The 19,248-nt window shown below is 36.2% G+C and overlaps 1 protein-coding gene across 1 annotated transcript in view; it reads left to right on the forward strand.

Moving 5' to 3' along the window:
* LOC138701283 (X-linked retinitis pigmentosa GTPase regulator-like) overlaps positions 1 to 19,248 on the forward strand; it is a 50,934-nt gene that overhangs the window by 17,629 nt on the left and 14,057 nt on the right. The window contains exons 8-10 of the mRNA XM_069828055.1: positions 1,030 to 1,188; positions 3,329 to 3,456; positions 6,707 to 6,811. Of these exons, the coding sequence (XP_069684156.1) occupies positions 1,030 to 1,188; positions 3,329 to 3,456; positions 6,707 to 6,811 (392 nt within the window). The remainder of the gene's footprint in view (positions 1 to 1,029; positions 1,189 to 3,328; positions 3,457 to 6,706; positions 6,812 to 19,248) is intronic.

Raw genomic sequence — 19,248 nt, forward strand, 5'->3', positions numbered from 1 at the left:
CCAAAACTAAATAAAATATCAGTTTGGTTTTTAGAAACGCGTCATAATCTTCACGTGCTGTTGTAGAAGCATCCGGGACTCTACCTACAATAGCAAATTAAGAAACACTATCCTGGATAATTTTGTAGACTAATGGAGGTCATGATGAATGGTTCTAGCCTGTCAGAAAGAGATCATCCAATGTCTCACCTCTCATTCCATCTATGCGAGAGATGTAGAATGTTTTTGTTCTGCCCGTGGTTTACAAAGGGAAGAGTTCTGTGAGTTGTTCGTTGATGATTCAAAAGAATAATCCATCTTGAATCTTGCGTACACTACTTTTAACACTTAAATATAAATAATTGGTTAAATGGCAAACTTACTAGTGTTAATCAATGAAAAGAATAGTTGGAATCACAGACTGGAAAGAATCGTGAACGAATCATTAGAATCGATTCGTATTGTCTGATTGAATTGTTGGAATTGACTTCTGGAAAAGAATCTACACCACACAGACCGAGGTGCGAAGCCGGACAACGCTATAGTAAAAAGGATCCAGTGTTTGAGACAAAGCAGTACCAGTACCAACCTTATTTCAGATAATACGCGCTTCTGGGTTTTTCTTCTCTAAATTCCGGAAAAAATATGTGCGGAGTATTTGCGTATATACAGTAATTTTTCTTATATATATTTTAATATTTTCACTAAAGTATGCCAACATTTATTCGTAATTTACATTTATTTTAATTTTTTTTACTGATTGTGAGACTGATTATTAAACATGTTTATAAACTGAGTTTTTTTTTTATTTCTCTTATAAAAGTAATACTGCAATTCAGCAACAAACAAGTTGCCAGACATTGTAGTACAATTTCCTTAGCTTATTGTCTTAGTACTGTATTTAAATTAAGGTATAGAATTTCAACATTAATTAAATATTGACCAGAGGGGAAGGACATATTCCACAATTCTATGGGCGGCCCTGTTACAGTGTCTAATTTGAAAGAAATGACCTATATTTTGCAATTAATTTTTGTACTACTGTTCCAGTGGATGGCGAGGTGTATGCATTTGGCAACAACTTCAATGGACAGCTTGGCTTAGGAGCCGAGGTTACACAGTTCATATTGCCAACCAAAGTCATAAGTTTGGAGGACCTAATGGTTACAACAGTGTCTTGTGGGGAGAGTCACACGGCGTTTGTAACAGGTAAAATACATATAATCTGAAGCTGGATTACATTACTCTTCCACTCTGACCTAATGATGATGTAGTAACCAGAAAGTGATGTTGCCTTCCGTAGGAGTCTCATCTGTATGCCCTTGATAACAGAAGTTTGTTCTCTTGGTGAAAAAGTTGCAAGTCAAGCCCGTTGAGCCCTCGATACTTTGTTTATCCCCTTCTCTAGTCGAAATATCCTGGGATAGACCCATTGAACTTGGATTCCATCCCTCAAAGTTCTGTGCCCAGTACATTCTATCTTACCCAGACTAGGAATCCCAGATCTTAAATTCCAAAAAAAACGGGAAATTTAAAAAAAAATTTTAACTAAAATAATTTGGCCTACTCATTCTTTAAGTGACATTTCTAGCTGTACCTCTGCTGGAAGACAAGAAAGCTGCCTCTCTTGGGTTCTGCGATCTATTTTGCAGATCTTTGTATCTGAGTAAAATCTTACGATTTTTCGAAACGAAGTAAAACAATCTCCACACTTATAGTTACTGAAATTATGTTTTACTGTAATTACAGCTTAAAACGCTCAAAACCACACACTTTCACTAAACAAAGTACCCAACAGCACGTGTTGACTTTTCTTCCTTCAATTATGATATACTGCTTAGTTAAATATCAGTCTATCAAAATTTTGTACAGAATAAAACTTTTTGAAAACATATTTAAAGTATGCAAATCTAGTTTTTCAGGTAAGGCTCCCTGTAAAGCAGGGAATAATTTCAAGGGAAAAATTGTTCTGGGGCCGGGTATCGATCCCTTGAAATTCATCTTTAAAGTAACTTTGCTATGTAACATTCTCCTAAAAAATCAATAATAAGCGAGATATTTCGATTTATTTAATTCAGGACCCCTCATAACCTCCCTTTTAAAGAAAGTATTTTGAATACCATATGGCCTAAATTCTAAGTGGGATCCAACTTAATTTATGTATCAATTTTCATAGAAATCGATTAAGCCATTATTGAGTGAAAAGATAACAAACATACAGACATACAAACAAAAATTTAAAAAATTCGGTTTTCGGTACCAGGATAGTTAATTATACATGTTAACATCAATTATTTATGTAAAAGCGAAAATTACCAGAAAATTTTAGATTACAGTTTTATTATTATTATAGATTTTAAGAGGAAGTTTACCATACAATTTAAAACATAAATATTTATGAGACACATGAAGAACAGTAGATGTGCATTTCTGCTGGAATAAGACTATATTTAGCCTTTGTTCACAATAGTTGATGTTCTTTTTATATATAATTTAAAACTGCAAAATACATAAATTATAATTTATCTGTGACCATAACGAAAAACATGTCTTTACTAAATACTTTTGCGTTTGTAAAGTAGGCTTTTATTCAACATTACTTTATTCCACTAGTGAGATAAAGACTTCACCTCACAGTTTGAACTTTATCTCACAGTTCATTAGTATTTTCCTAGTACCCGGGCACACACGTATACTTTTCCATTCAATTATTACTCAAGAAGTTAATATATTAGTTACTAGATGTCACTACCTCTACCTCTTTATTACCATTTCTTAAATATGTATACACTCAATCTCCTTCTCTTTTCTCTATCTAATTTGTGCATTGCATTCATATCTAATACGTATTTTTTTTTTAAATTTGTAATAATTTACCTTTTGGGATGCGAGGAGACTTGAACCTGCGAAGTTGGGTTTATAGGATTTTATAACAACACGCCTTAGTCAACTGAGCTAAACAGACACGATGCTTAAATCTTTCCACTCGCGCAATAAACATGCACTTACCTCACAAGTACCATAAATAACTATTTTATTGTTTGAAATGTGGCTTGCAGTGCACATCATGATTAGATTGAGTAATTATTGTAATTCCTTTTTTTTTTGCAATAATATATTTGAAACATTAATTGCATTACTATATATTAATAACCCATATCTAAAAATGGTTTAAAAAAATGCAAAATATATACATTTGGAAAAGTATTTAAGTAGTCATCATAAAATCAACTATCAACTGCTACGAGATGGAATGGAAAGGTTCCTGAAATTCACGAACTGGAAGATGTTCCAGTCCATTTCGAGCCCTGCTCCAATCAAAATCTTCATGCAACATTTCAATTTTCAGACAGAGGCGGCCTGTACACATGTGGAGAAAGCCGACATGGGAAGCTTTGTAATGAGCAGGACAACAACAATCAGTCGGTACCGGTGCCGATGAAGGCCTCCAAGTTCAAGGGGTACATGGTTGCAAAGGTAACTCCTATAGGATGATGTACTCAATTGAAATATCGCTGAATCCAAAGTATTGAATTTTGTTTCTGAAGTCAGCATTTCAATAAGACGCAATTAATTACGATCAATTATACGAGGCGCATCCAGAAAGTAAGTTTCCGGATTTTTTCTCCTTGAAAGTAAATGGAATTAGCCGTGTTAATTGCGCATGCGTAACAGATCTATGACGTATCAATCATATGCCAGCCGGATAGGTCCTGCCTGGTGCCAGTAGCGTGGCAGCAGTGGTCCGAAATGGAAACTCTTATTCCTTCTCCCGCCACCTGCGAGATTCGGTCGGTGATAAAGTTCTTTAATGCACAAAGCATTGCGCCAATTGAAATTCATCGGCAGCTCTGTCAGGTCTATGGGCCGAACATCATGAGTAAGCAGATGGTGCGTCGCTGGTGTAGGCAGTTTTCCGAAGATCGTCAAAGTGTCCATTCTGCTCATTGACTTCCTTCCAAGAAGTGAAACAGTGAACGCTGACCGTTACTGTGAAACACTGCGAAAATTGCGACGTGCCATTCAAAACAAGAGGCGTGGAATGCTTACTGCAGGTGTTGTGCTCCTCCATGACAATGCTCGTCCACATACGGCTCGGCGCACAGTAGCTGTTTTGACGGAATTTGGCTGGGATTGTTTGATCATCCACCCTACAGTCCTGATCTTGCTCCCAGCGATTTTCACGTTTTCTTGCGCCTCAAGAAATGCCTGTCCTCCGGGTAGTGTTTTGGCAACGACGAAGAGCTGAAGACGTCTGTCACATGCTGGTTTCATTCACAGGCAGCAGAGTTCTACGACAGAGGGATACAAAAGTTGATCCCACGATACGACAAGTGTCTCAATTCTGATGGTGGCTATGTTGAAAAATAGCTGAAACATTGCTGTACCTGTTGCCAATAAATGTTTTCCTGAAAGTATGTGTTCTTTTTATAAAAAAATAGGGAAACTTACTTTCTGGATGCGCCTCATACGATGATAGATGAGGATAATGACTAATGAAGTTGAACGTGGCACAGATGATGGAAATGAAGGATGCAACTAAGAAATGGTGAAGTAGACTGGTACCAGATGTTTACAACAAAGCCAGACAAAGACTGGCAACATAATATGACAGCTGCCTAAATAATGGTGGGGACTAAGTACAACAGTACTGTAAAATGGGGTGAATAGGGATGAATTTTTACTATAAATAATTGATTAAATGGCGATCTTACTCGTGTTAATTATGTAAGCATGTGCGGCTTACAGCTGTTTCGGTGCTACTTGACACCATCCTCAGAACCTACTAGATCTTGGCGCTATCTCAACTTCTCTGCCTGTTGTGTGGGTGCGTTCGTGTGATGAAGAGCTGTGTCAAATAGTGTGTGTGTTCTGAAATTGATCTGTGTGTTGAGAATTTGATCAGGGTTTGTTTTTGTGTGTCTGTATATTTCATATTGTTCTAGTGTGTTGAGTTTTTGGTTTTTGGGTTGTATGTGTAGGATTTCCATGTCTGTATTTATGTTATTGTATGTGTAGTTACCATTGGTTATGTGTTCAGCATATGTAGATGTATTGTGTCCTCTGGTTATTGCTTTAATGTGTTCTTTGTATCTTCATCACACGAACGCACCCACACAACAGGCAGCGAAGTTGAGATAGCGCCGAGATCTAGTAGGCTCTGAGGATGGTGTTGAATAGCACCGAAACAGCTGTAAGCCACACATGCTTACACAATTAACACGAGAAGATCGCCATTTAATCAATTATTTCTATTCAAGTGTTAAAAGTAGTGTACGAAAGATTCAACATGGAATTTTTACTATTTTTATTTCTTTGTGACAGAGTATATACATAATAATAAGAGTGCTTATTTGTTCACTCGTTATGAATGAAACATAAACATTCTTATTATTATATTTACTCTTTGTCAAAAAATTCGTCCCTATTCACCCCTGCGTTCCTGTTCACCCCATTTTATGGTAACTTAAGGCATGACAGGGTAAATAGTGTAAAAAAGAAATGTTTCTTTTTAAATATATTATTAGTATGTGAATTATTTATTTATTTTTTTAAATATATTATTAATATGTGAATTTGTGGGCTAAAGCAAGGAGATGCACTATCACCTTTACTTTTTAACTTTGCTCTAGAGTATGCCATTAGGAAAGTCCAGGATAACAGAGAGGGTTTGGAATTGAACGGGTTACATCAGCTGCTTGTCTATGCGGATGACGTGAATATGTTAGGAGAAAATCCACAAACGATTAGGGAAAACACAGGAATTTTACTTGAAGCAAGTAAAGAGATAGGTTTGGAAGTAAATCCCGAAAAGACAAAGTATACGATTATGTCTCGTGACGACAATATTGTATGAAATGGAAATATAAAAATTGGAAATTTATCTTTTGAAGAGGTGGAAAAATTAATATACCTTGGAGCAACAGTAACAAATATAAATGATACTCAGGAGGAAATTAAACACAGAATAAATATGGGAAATGCCTGTTAATATTCGGTTGAGAAGCTTTTATCATCCAGTCTGCTGTCAAAAAATCTGAAAGTTAGAATTTATAAAACAGTTATATTACCGGTTATTCTTTATGGTTGTGAAACTTGGACTCTCACTTTGAGAGAGGAACATAGATTAAGGGTGTTTGAGAATAAGATGCCTAGGAAAATATTTGGGTCTAAAAGGGATGAAGTTACAGGAGAATGGAGAAAGTTACACAACACAGAACTGCACACATTGTATTCCTGACCTGACATAATTAGGAACATTAAATCCAGACGATTGAGATGGGCAGGGCATGTAGCACGTATGGGCAGATCTAGAAATGCATATAAAGTGTTAGTTGGGAGGCCGGAGGGAAAAAGACCTTTGGGGAGGCCGAGACGTAGATGGGAAGATAATATTAAAATGGATTTGAGGGAGGTGGGATATGATAATAGAGACTGGATTAATCTTGCTCAGGATAGGGATCAATGGCGGGCTTATGTGAGGGCGGCAATGAACCTCCGGGTTCCTTAAAAGCCAGTAAGTATAGTATAGTAGTATTAGCATGTGATTTTTTTTATTTTTAATTACTAAAGTTATATTCTTTTTAAATTGTCCATCAGAATAGAGAAGGTGCAGGAGATATGAGCACTATTGATTAGTCACAAAGTTATGGTTGTTCAGTATCATCTTGAGCAGGGAATCAACATTGAATTAATGAAATATGTTTGTATTGTCTTCTGAACACAGGTTGCATGTGGTGGCTGTCATACAATGGTGCTGGCTTGTGAAAGAAAAGATTTCGAAGAAGATGAGCTGGATGCTATTAGCCAATCAATTAATTCCGATGGTGATGTAAGTATACTTTATACTAATCTAGGAAGAAGTACCCGATATTAATAATAATAATAATAATAATAATAATAATAATGCGAGGATCATTTCATATATCAGCCAATAAAGCTGCAGTAATAGAAATTCACTATATGCGACTGAAGATCACTGGAATGTGCTTTGCATTGCTAGTACCAAATTGGGTCCGGGTACAGGAGGCAATGGGTAAGGGAAATTTAAAAATGCGTAAATAGAAATCATTGTTTTATTATGCACAAAAGGAAACAAAGTACATTACTCACAGCTAACACCCTTCAAAATAATCCCCCAAGGCTTCCACACATCTTTTCCAACGATGATGCAGACGTTGACTTCGCCATCCTAACTGGAGAAGAACTACCAGACATCACTTAAAGTTTAAACAATCTTATTGAATGCATTATCTTTTTTGTCTTATTTAGTTACGGAACTTCTGTAGTTATATGTGCATTTAAAGTGGCAATATCTTAACTAACGAGGTTTATTCGAGTTGTGATTAATTGCTAGTTGAAAAAAAAAAATCTGTAACACTTTATAACATTGTTCCACCTTAAACTGGAGGATATGTGATCATTTCAAAATATGGCAAGTAGTTTCCATCTGTATGAAAAATTAAGTTTAGTGATATTAATATATACACATTCAAAATGTCGTTGTAAGCGTAGGGAGGCGTAGGGAAATGATAGTGAAATAGTAATATGCGTTACAAGAGCGGTATGTTGAAGTTTTCATGTTCGAGGAAAAGATTGAAAAAGCGAAACGTAGTTGAGCTTTTTTAATTTCCGAGAATTGAAAGAAAACATACCGCTCGTGTATCGTACATTATTTTGTGCGAAGATCGTTTATTACATACCTGAAAGAGGAATTTCTAATTAGTTGCAATGAAATCTCCATCATGGTTTCTGTTCAATGACGGCAAATTTGCAAAACAAAAATATCTATCTTCAACATTGTTGCTTTAAAATGTTTTTTGTGTTTACTATACTCCAGCAGGCCGTGATATACGTCTGTCTTTTTTTTCCCCCCAGTCTATAAATGCGAACTTAAAACAAACGGCTTCTTTAATGTTACATGCATCACGAATGCAGTAACTTTAGTGGAGTTGTAGAGTTTACTTAATTTTTGCAAATATTTAAAAACAATAATTAACAGTGCAATTTAGGTGAAATTGCAGTGGTAAGTTTCCAATTTATAATTATTACTATATTGAACGTCTCTAAAAATAATATGTTAAAAGCCTAAAGCAGTAAAATCAATATGTCACTTAAGCGGTAAGAAGAGGAAAATTGTTATGTGTGTTAGGTTGGGAATACTGAATGTGGAATTTTAGACTTACTGCGGATTGATTTTGTGTGGAAACCAAGCAAATATGCACGATCTCGCACAAATATTATTTAAGTTGCCACCAGCATCTGGAAGACTTACGGACGAAGAAAACCGCAGTTTGTCTCCACAGTCTGAACCTTCTCAGAAAGTTGTAAACAGTGGCAAATAAAGTCGTAGGTTTCAAGATAAATGAGAAAACCAATACCTATTTTGTTTGTATTGTGGATGATAAACTAATCCGTCTGATCTGTCGTAAAAGACTTGCATTTCGACACACAATGTGAAGATTTTGAATCCTTGAAATGTACTCAGCACAACATACGAGTAAAACATTTAAAGTAAGTGCTTCTTCATGATCTTGGAAAGCAAAATCAAAGCCCGCCAATTGTTTTAATTGGTTATTTTACGACGCTTTATCAACTGCTATGGTTATCTAGCATCTTAGTGAGAAGAAGGTGATAATGCTGGCGAAATGAGTCCAGGGTCCAATGCCAAAAGTTACCCAGCATTTGCTCTTAATAGGTTGAGGAAAAACCCTGAAGAAACCTCAATCAAGTAACTTGTGTCAATTAGGATTTGAATCCAGGTCCGCTCATTTCACAGTAAGGCATGCTAACCGCCACTCCATAGCGGTGGACCCTGGCAAGTTCCAATGAACATATCTATTGCTACTATAACTATATTAGTCGTATATATTAAGCAAATTGTAGCGAAAATGGCTTTTTCACTTCTTATCCGGAATAATTCATCCATTCAGAATTGTATAAAATAGCCAAGTGATATATGATTGTTTTATATTTTAAATGTGTGAGTCAAGTGACAAAAGACAGAATTTACAAACGTGTTATACAAATTTTCAGGTGGCAGTGAGAGCTACCCGGGCAAGCTACAGAATAGCGGAACATATAGCTAAAAGTGGAAAGTCATTTTTAGATGGCGAATTCATAAAAGAATGTCTTATTATGACATCCAACGAAATATGTCCTGGAATGACAGCCATGTTTGACATGGTTAGTCTTTCCAGGAATACTATTTCTGATCGAGTGAGCGACATAGGTGCTAATCTTAAGCAACAATTAAAAGAAACTTGCAAAGACTTTGTGGCGTTCTCAATTGCTATCGACAAGAGCAGAGACATTGCTCAGTGTTGTGTTTTCGTAAGAGGCGTGGACAAAAACTTGTCTGTAGTGGAAGAACTTTTAGGACTAATACCATTACAGGACAGTGCAACAGGTGGCGATTTGTTCAAATCCTTAGAGACTTTGATGCAGGAAATGTGCTTATCATGGGATAGATTGGTTTCAATCACTACTGGCAGAGAAAATTCAATGTTTAGTCTAAAACAGGAGATTGCAGGAAGAATTCGATATACTTTGAATTCCATTGGTTTGCCAGAAGTTCCTAATATACATTGCATTATCCATCTCGAGCAGCTCTGTGTGAAGACCTTACAGATGGACCATGTAATGAAAGTTGTAACACAAGTCGTTACCTACATACACTCTCATGGTTTGAACCATAGACAATTTCGAACGTGGTTGGTTGACTTCGACAACAGAGAAAACTCCTCATATTACACGCAAGTGAGATGGTTAGGTAGAGGAGTTTTTCTGAAACGATTTCTTGAATTGAAGGAAGTAATTATTTTCTTTATGGAAATGAAAGGGGAAAACATTCCTGAACTTTATGACGGCACCTGGCTGCAGGATCTTTCTTTCCTTTGCGACATCACCAATCACCTGAACATTCTAAATACACCAATGCAAGACAGAGAGGTTATAATTACTGAATTGTTTGACAAGATAAGGGCCTTCCAAACAAAACTGACATTACTCCATTCACAAATAATGGCAAGGAATTTGTATCACTTCAAAGCCCTACAATCTTTGCAACCAGAGGTGGACCAGAATTCATGTTCAAAGTATGCGCAACTATTGGAGAAATTGAAAGAAGAATTTCAGTGCAGATTAAGGGATTTTGCAGGTCTGGAGGAAGATTTCTCAGTTTTCTCTGCCCCTTATTCTGTGGATGTGTCGGAGTTCAGGTTGGGACTTCGGCTTCGGCTAGAACTCATTAAGCTGCAGCATGACACAGTTCTGAAGGACAGAAAATTGAGGATGACTCGAAAGGAATTCTACACACTTTTACCACAAGAAAAATTTCCAAGACTCCGAAAACATGCTGCCAATATTCTCGCGATGTTTGGCTCAACATATGCCTGTGAACAATTGTTTTCACTTATGAAGTCAGTGGAAAGCAATAACTGTTCCAGGTCAACAAATGAACATCTTACGGCATTGTTGAGAGTTATGTCTTCAAGAAGCTTGAAACCAGATTTCAACAAGATAATATCCCAGAAAACGTCATTAGTGTTCTTCTAATACTGTATATACTTTGTGCTCGTCTGGAAAGAAGGCCTGTGTATTGTCTGCAGATGATCTAATCATTTTGACTTCATGCAAAAATCCCAAAAAACAAAGAGTGTATCTGGAAAACAAAATGACAGAAGCTGTTACCAAGCTACAAAACTGGACAGAAGAAAATAATGTGATAATTAGTACAACTAAAGGTACGGTCACACGTCGCTACTTTTGCAGCGCTGCAGTACAAAAAACTGCGCAACTCTTGTACTGCGACGTGTGAACAACGGTGCAACCCGAAAAGTAGTGGCTGCCGAACCTGCTGCCCGCTACTTTTCCATGCTGCGCGCAGCTTAAAAGTAGCGACGTATGAACAGGGTTCTCAGGGTTGCAGCCGCAGCATTTTTGATATCGGTTTTGTTGAAACTTTTGCTGCGGTTGCAACCAGTGTTACCACCCAAATGTGCCAATGATACTTTTATTGCTTGGATATATTTTAATGTTAAATGTGATGAAAATAAATTATTTGTAACAGTTATTAAATACACAACACAGTCTCAGCATAATTGGTGACGATATAATTCATTTTTTAAATTTTCCGTAGCGTAGTTCCAAACAGGAGGGTTGCCAACATTGATTACGTGAATATACTGTTGGTAATCATTTAAGTATATAGGCGTTTTTAAAAACTTTATAGTAAAAATAATGTCAATTTCTGAATACTAGATACAACAGAAAAGCAAATAATAGATAAGGAAGCTTTCGCATGAGTTTTTTAATAATGCGAACATAACCACAAAATGTATATTGAGAAGTCAACACGGAGATGGGAACCTGCAGCATGACTGCGGCTGCAAAAGTAGTGCCTTGCGTGTGAAAAGACTCGCAACCTCCAGTTGCAACTTTTGCAGCACTCGGGTTGCACAGCACGAAAAGTAGTGTGCAGTGCGCTACTTTTGCTTTACGTGTGAACACGACACGCAACTTTTGCAGCTGCAGTATAAAAGTAGCGCTACAAAAGTAACGACGTGTGACCGTACCTTAAGTTGTCATAACAATTCTTCTCATTGAAGTTTAAGAACCACCCATTCAATCTACAGTTAACGGATTCTCCTCTACTAAAATGTGAAACCACCAAGAACCTAGGATACATCTCGATAGCAAGCTCAACATGAAAAAACACATTAACTTGACAGCAAAAAGAGTAACTTCCAGAAGCAATATCTTGAAACGTCTAGGAGATATGAAATGGGGAAGTACACAAGAAATATGTAGTTACTAACTAATTGCTGTTCCAAACTACCAAATCAAAAGATTAGAAACTTTACAAAATAATGCACTGAAAATTGTAACCGGAGCAGAAACAGCACTGGAATTATATACAGAAGAGATAATAAAAAATGCATCAAAACAGTCTTAAAATTAAGCACAATAAATGATGAACTACACACAGAACAGTGTGATATTCTAGTGAAAACATAAACACTTCCAGTGGTGAGAGTCGAATTGTCACTTAAAAATATACAACTTAACTTTGAAGCACGAACTGCAGTCAAGTCTACAAATCCTCTGGCTTGAATACATGGAATATGAACCATACATTCATATGTTAGAAAAAGCAAAGAAATGAGAAACTACCTCAGAAAAAACAATTGATACGAGATATTTTTACAGATGACTGGAAAATAAACCGATCAGAAGGAACAGGAGCTGGTATGCACTGTAAACTTTTCTCTCACTACGTAACAATCAGCCTAAGTACTACAAATTTTGATGCCAAAATAGAAGCTACAGAATTTACACTGAAAAATCTTATATTCACAACAAATGAATTTCAAAGAGCAGCTTTGCTGGTGGACACAAAATCTGCTATTGCAGGGATAGCATCAAACAAAATATTGGAAATATGTGAGCTTATCAAGCAACTTATAAACACAGGAAAGAAAATAGCATTACAGTGGTTACCATCTTATGTGAACCTTCTAGGAAACGAAATAGCAGACAAATTGGCGAAGATGGAGCAATCCTATAACAAAAACATGTCAAACTATCATTCCACAGCCTCAAATCTATTATGCAAAGAAAATATGAAAACATATAGAACAAAAACAGAAAACCACATCAAAAAAATAAACCATGGGAACAGATAAAGAACAAATATCCACAAGCAGCAAGGAAAGATGCAACAACAGTGTTCAGACTCAACACACATCGGCACACATCAACATCAAGGACTCATGAGCATGCAGCATCTGTGAAGATCTAACCATGAACACAGACCGTCTACTGCAATGCAGTGCAAGAGCATAGAACCCAATTTACCGGCAGTCTACTGGGATGCAAGAAAGAATGACGTCTAACGAACAATAGTGGAAGAAAAAAAATTATCTTCGAATATTATCGCAGAAGGGACAGTGTTGTTAAAACTAAATTTATATTGCTGTTAACACAGTGTTTGCAATGTACGCTTTTGAGTGACGCTCTCTAAAATTGAAATTTTCAAAGACTTTTAATTGTAATCTTCGAGTGAATGCTAAGTGATTGTAAAATGAAGAAGAATGAATTTTCCAGATGCAACTGAGGAAAACCACGCTAAATCTCATTCGAGCTAGGTACCAGGTAAGCAGTTTGATTTCCAAGTGTTTTTAAATTTCTATTTTTACAGGATTTATATAATTTTTGTCATCATCATCATCATCATCATCATCATCATCATCCATTCAAGTAGTAGGTCTAGTGGCTGTTACAGTCTCCAACCATCTCTTGTGAGGTCTTCCAATAAGTCTTTTCCCTCGTGGTGTGCAGTGAAGCATGTCTAGGTCAGGCCTGCACAAACAGCGCTCGACGAGCACGCGCGCTCCTTCAGAGCGGGAGAGCGGTGTTTACCACTTGCCGAAACAGAGAGGAAGATACGTCAGGATGACATAGACTTGCTATAGGTAGAGGAGAGGGAAACGACCACTCAGCTATCTAGTGGAGTGCAGTGTGTAGGCCTATTCTCAGTAACTGTTTCACGTTGCTTACCTACTGCTACAGTACAGTATGGAGGAATCTAAAAGACGGAACATAACATTTAACATTTAACGATTTACAGTTCGAACTTATTGATCTTCAATGTGACCTAAGGGCTAAAGATCGTTTGAATAATACTACTAGCCTGGTTGAGTTTTACAAGACTAAACATTAGCAATAATAACCACGACTACACAGGCTGGCTGTGATAATGATTGCTATGTTTGGCTCAACATTTATATTTGTGGCTGCAAAAGGGTATCTGTCGGATACAGGGGGGAGAGCCATTAATCCTTCCCATTGAAGGCTTTAAGGAACCAACCTGGACAAATACCCAATGTCCCATCCCTACCTTCCCGTGGTGCAGCTATTAGTAAGCATAATTTTACGAGCTGAACTAAAGGGTGGGGCTACTCATCCATTAGCACTGGTCAGCTTGATGAGTTAATGACTGAATTTGGTGTAATTTTCCTCTATCCAATACCTAATTCCCTCTTTACCCTTTCCTATCCAGCCCTCTGACTGAACTCTTACTTTCTTCGACCCCGACGGCATTAGAGCATTCGAGGCCTAGGGGTTCATTTCCCTTTCCTTCCTCCTCTTCCTACTTTTCTGTTCCTAGTGCTGACCTGCTATGGCACTAAAATCGTCCTCCAGTGGTTTAAGGAGGGAAAGCTGGTGATCAACAAGATCTCCCAGCTAGGTCCAGTGGACCCATCGACCAACAGCAGGTGTGGTCCTCCAGACATTCTGGGAGTTGTGTGTGAATGAAGTAGCGACCAAAGCGTTAAAATATGGTGTTCACTTAAATCGGCTACAACTTGCCATTTAGTAATCTGTACTTCAGTGGCTAGTCATGATAATATCTTTGAAAAATATTGGAGTGCAAGAGGTCAAATGACTTTATTGTCAAACGCCTGGCATTAGAAAACAACAACAACATATTTGTGAGCAACTGTTTTCTATAATCAACTTTAATAAAGGCAGACATCGAACATCTGTAACTGATGTTTCATTACGATCAGTAGGCTACTGTTCCTTTCAGCTGCCAACAGCATAAAACCTCGTTTTGATGTACTGATAAATAAAAATATAACAAAATGATATTGTACATTTAAGTAGCTATAGAATTTCTATTACTTCTGTAAAATAAACATTTCTTTATTAATTAATAATAGTCCAAGATAGTTCTGCAAACACTGAACGGGAATTCATTTCATAAACATTCGTAATAGTACTTCCTTTTGTGTACATTTTGTACGAGATCACCCCTTCTTCCAGTCCACCCTTATACAGAGCGCAGCTAATATCTGCATTCCGCTCATGAGCTGTGAGCCGGCTCGGAGAGCGCAAACCTTGTGTAGGCCCGGTCTAGGTAGTCCGGTATGCTCCATTCTTTGCACATGCTGAAGCCAGTCTTGTCTGTACTGATGTAGATATTGTACACTACGTGTTGTTTCTAATTCGTCTGCAATGTCAGTATTCCTCTTGTGATCCAGAAGACTATAGCCAGCAATTCTTCGTAAAAATCTTATTTCTCCAGCTGCCAATCGTTGGTCATCTTGGAGTCGAACAGTCAAGACTTCACTGCCATAGCCGAGAACTGATTGTGCCAAAATTTTATATAATTTAAGTCTTGTATGTTTTAGACTTTTGTATGTAACTTACCGGTACATCATTATTAGTGACTTTCACTGGATTCTAACGAATGAGCAAAGTTGGAATAGGAACCACTTATTTTGTTTTGACTTCTCGAATTCATTGACGCTATGAGTTAAATGACTGAGAAGGGGAATTTAGAGATTTCACTTGGCCTTTGGAATCCCAGAATGTTGGTGGAATGGGTGCCTTGACTTTTTCAAGTATTTTCTGCAGTGGCGAGCTGTGGACAAAAATTAGGTGAAGCACTGCATGTTTTTATTATTATTATTATTATTATTATTATTATTATTATTATTATTATTATTATTATTATTATTATTATTTTCTCGCTGTTATTTACACTCGCTTTAACATCTCTGGTCATATCGCAAATTAATCTTCTGTGTGAAATCCGAAGGCCTGTGTACTATTGTTGAGTACTGGTCCTATTGTTGTGAATTAGATGGCGACTGTATTACTGATTTGTTATGAATATGATCTCGATGATGAATGAGGCCGATGATATTCAGGGATGTTGTGGCCCGAATTTCCTGGCATTTGCCTTATGGTTGAGGGAAAAACCTGAAAAAACCTCAACCAGGAAATTCAACCCGACTGGGAATCGAACCCGGGCTCTCTGTAGAGACCAGCATGCTGCCCTCTACACCACAGAGGTGGTCTATTATTATTATTATTATTATTATTATTATTATTATTATTATTATTATCAATTGCATATCTTTACAATATTACTCATATTATTCCAGGCTTCATTTATATGATTTCATTAATTCATTTGTTCTTCATTCCATTTAATTGCTATTATTTTAATTATCTCACTGAACTAATTTTAATAATTATTTGTGCTACTTATTTGTTGCATTTGGTCAATTGATTAATGTAGGGTAGACTATTATATTAACTTATTGTATTTCATGTCATTGCCATTTTCTCTCATTCATTCTCATCATCATTTGTTGTTTTGTATTTTGTGCTAAACTGTAATTGGCCTTCTGCTGTTGTTTTGCACGTTAATATTCTAAATAAATAAAATAAATAAATAAATTATTATAATTATTATTCCTTAGGAGAAGATGGGCTAAACATAGAACTCTTTAAATTCCGGCCATTACACTTAGGCCCTAATAATATTGAAATTCCTTACTCACCTATCGTGAAAAATGTAGGAATATATTTTGATAACGAATTAAGTTGGAATTACCAAGTAAACCGCACTTGTAAAAAAATTTGCTCGTCTATTCACTCGTTAAGTTGGTTCAAGCATTTCTTTCCCGTGCAACTGAAACAGGCGTTAGTTCAAACACTCGTAATGCCGCACTTTGATTATTGTGATGTGTTGTTCACTACAAATTACAACGTGTTCATAATATGTGTATAAGATATGTGTGCAATGTCTGACAATATGATCATATTTCACCATTTTTCGAATTTTAATCTTGGCTCTGACTCAACGATCACAGAACTTTACACTGTCTTTCTCTTTTATTTCAAATTCTGTGCACCTCAACTCCAAGTTATCTGTTGTCTCGTCTTGTATATTTATGTTCCAACCATAACCTAAATACTCGATCTCAGATCACCGGCACATTGAGTATACCTCATCATAACACTTCCTGATACTCTTCATCATTCAGTATTTCAATTTCTCGTCATTGGCTATTGTTTGTAATCTATGCTATTTTTATTACTTACATTATTTATTGTTCATTTTCTTCTTGTTTCCGCCTATCTGTAGTACAATTTTGAACCCCTGACTACGAGAATTGCTCATACAGGGGTAAATTCATTTAATTAATATTTTTGTTTTAATACTTAATATGTCCATTATTGTTTAATGTATATATATAATAGTTATTTAATATATTTTTATTGTATTTAATATATATAGTTGTTTCGGAATATGTATGATCAGACTTTCCTGTGTTAAACTCCAACGTACCTTGTTTACATGTTTCGACCTATTTATGGGTCATCTTCAGAACTGGTCGTTGTTGGTCTTGGCGCCTCTTGTTCTGTTTCCTGTGAGGGTGCGTTCGTGTGGTATAGTGTAGAGTCAAAGAGTGTGTGTGTTTTGAAGTTGAGTTGTGTGTTGAGAATTTCGTTGGGGTGTGTTTTCGTGTGTCTGTATATTTCATATTGTTCTAGTGTGTTTAGTTTCTGACTTTTTGGTTGGATGTGTAGTATTTCCATGTCTGTGTTGATGTCTCTGTGGGTGTGGTTAGCATTTGTGATGTGTTCTGCATAGGCTATGTGGAGGTGTTGTGTAATCAAGATGCATATTTTTTTTTTTTTGTATTAAATGATATCAATTGATTGATAACAAATAGATTTACGTAGTATAGACGCTGAAGAAATGGGTTTCTGAAGACAAATTTTTTTCTACTGATAGGAAAATTCTCTTCTGTGCAATATGACTTATTACTTTAAATTGTTTTATGCTCGACCATGCCGAAATGTAGTAATTATACACCTGGTAGCAGACCTTTAATGCATGTCATTAAAGTACACCTACTCATTAAAGGTCAGGTCTTTCAGCCAATGACGACTCAGGTTACAACTGTTCAGCCAATGACAGGTCAGCTTTCTACCGTTATAAAACCGCAAGTATCGATTATTCTCGGATATGCAATCGAAAGAGAATTAGCGAAAAGTCACGGAGGCTAGAAATCCAATACTGCCGCAGAAGGTTATGTTCTGTTACTATAATAATTAGCGTTAATTGTAAATAATATTCAAATAAATTCAATTTGTCATCTCGTTTTTCAATGTCTAATTTAATTTCAATGTTATCTCTGTAGGTTCTTATGGCCTAGCAAGGTCAATGTGGACATCTGTTCCTCGGAAAAAATCAATACTTTCGCGTCTGCGCACATCTCACAACATACGGGACATTGCTCAAAAATTAATAATATCAAGTTAGAAATATGGTCGAGCATAAAAAGTCGTATGAAACTCGCCTATAATGGTAATTAAGAAGCTCGTATGAAAATTATGAAACTCGCTTGCGGTCGTTTCATAAATATCCGTACTCACTTCTTAATTACCTTCATTATAGGCTCGTTGCATAATGTAGGGGAGACTGTTGTACCTTTAGCATAGTGTACCTTTGAACATTTTTTGTTTTTTAATTTTTACTGCTACCTAGAGAACTCAAAATGAAGTAGATTGTAGAGAAAGCCGCTAAGTAGCTCTGGTCGTAGTTTTGGTTTGATTTATTGCAAAGTGTGAGTTCCGTAGACAAAAGAAGTTTTTTTGGTACCAAAAGTAAACATTTCGTTCATTGATATATGTTTTCTAACACAAAACCAGATTGGATTTGTTAATATCTTTCAAGTACAGTGTGTTCCCTATCATCTGGTGAGTAATAACATATTTTAATTTCCATGATTTATTTGACTCTCTTAGATTTCGGAGCCATATTTGTTTAAACGTGCACCCTCTTGTACCTTTGAACACAAAACATCTTGTACCATGGAACATGTTCCAAATTACACGATACTATCGGTTTTTGTTTTTCTTTTATTTTAAGGTCATGTCACGAAGTAAGTCTGGAGTTAAGAGGTCCCCAATTGATTCGGATGCCTTGAAGAAACCTGTTGAAGCAGTTATTGCTTCTCCAGGAAATAAAATCTAAATCAGAGAAGCCTGCTCTGGTTTATGATTGCAAATACATTTTAAATATGATTGTCAGTTTTTACAGCTATATTCCCCCCTATATTCCATGTGTTCCAGCTTGCAAGAGTGTGTGTTCCAAGGTACATGATCCTTTTGTACCTTCGAACACATTTCATATCCCTTCATTTTATTTTTTTCCATCCTTAATAGATCTGTAAAACAGGAAAATACATACAGGAAGTTGTAAAGGAATCTTCAATAATTATTTCAAGCATTTTTTCATTTAAAAAATTTCATTTCCCAAAATTTAAAAAAATAAAATGTGAAAAGTGTTTAAAGGTACAACAGTCTCCCCTACTATTAATTTATAATATCGTATTACTAAACCTCTAAAATGTACTTTTTACTGCGTATATTTCAATTTTTAGCTCATATTTCGATCCT

Source organism: Periplaneta americana, chromosome 1 (genome assembly GCF_040183065.1).
Source record: "Periplaneta americana isolate PAMFEO1 chromosome 1, P.americana_PAMFEO1_priV1, whole genome shotgun sequence".
Lineage (NCBI taxonomy): Eukaryota > Metazoa > Arthropoda > Insecta > Blattodea > Blattidae > Periplaneta > Periplaneta americana.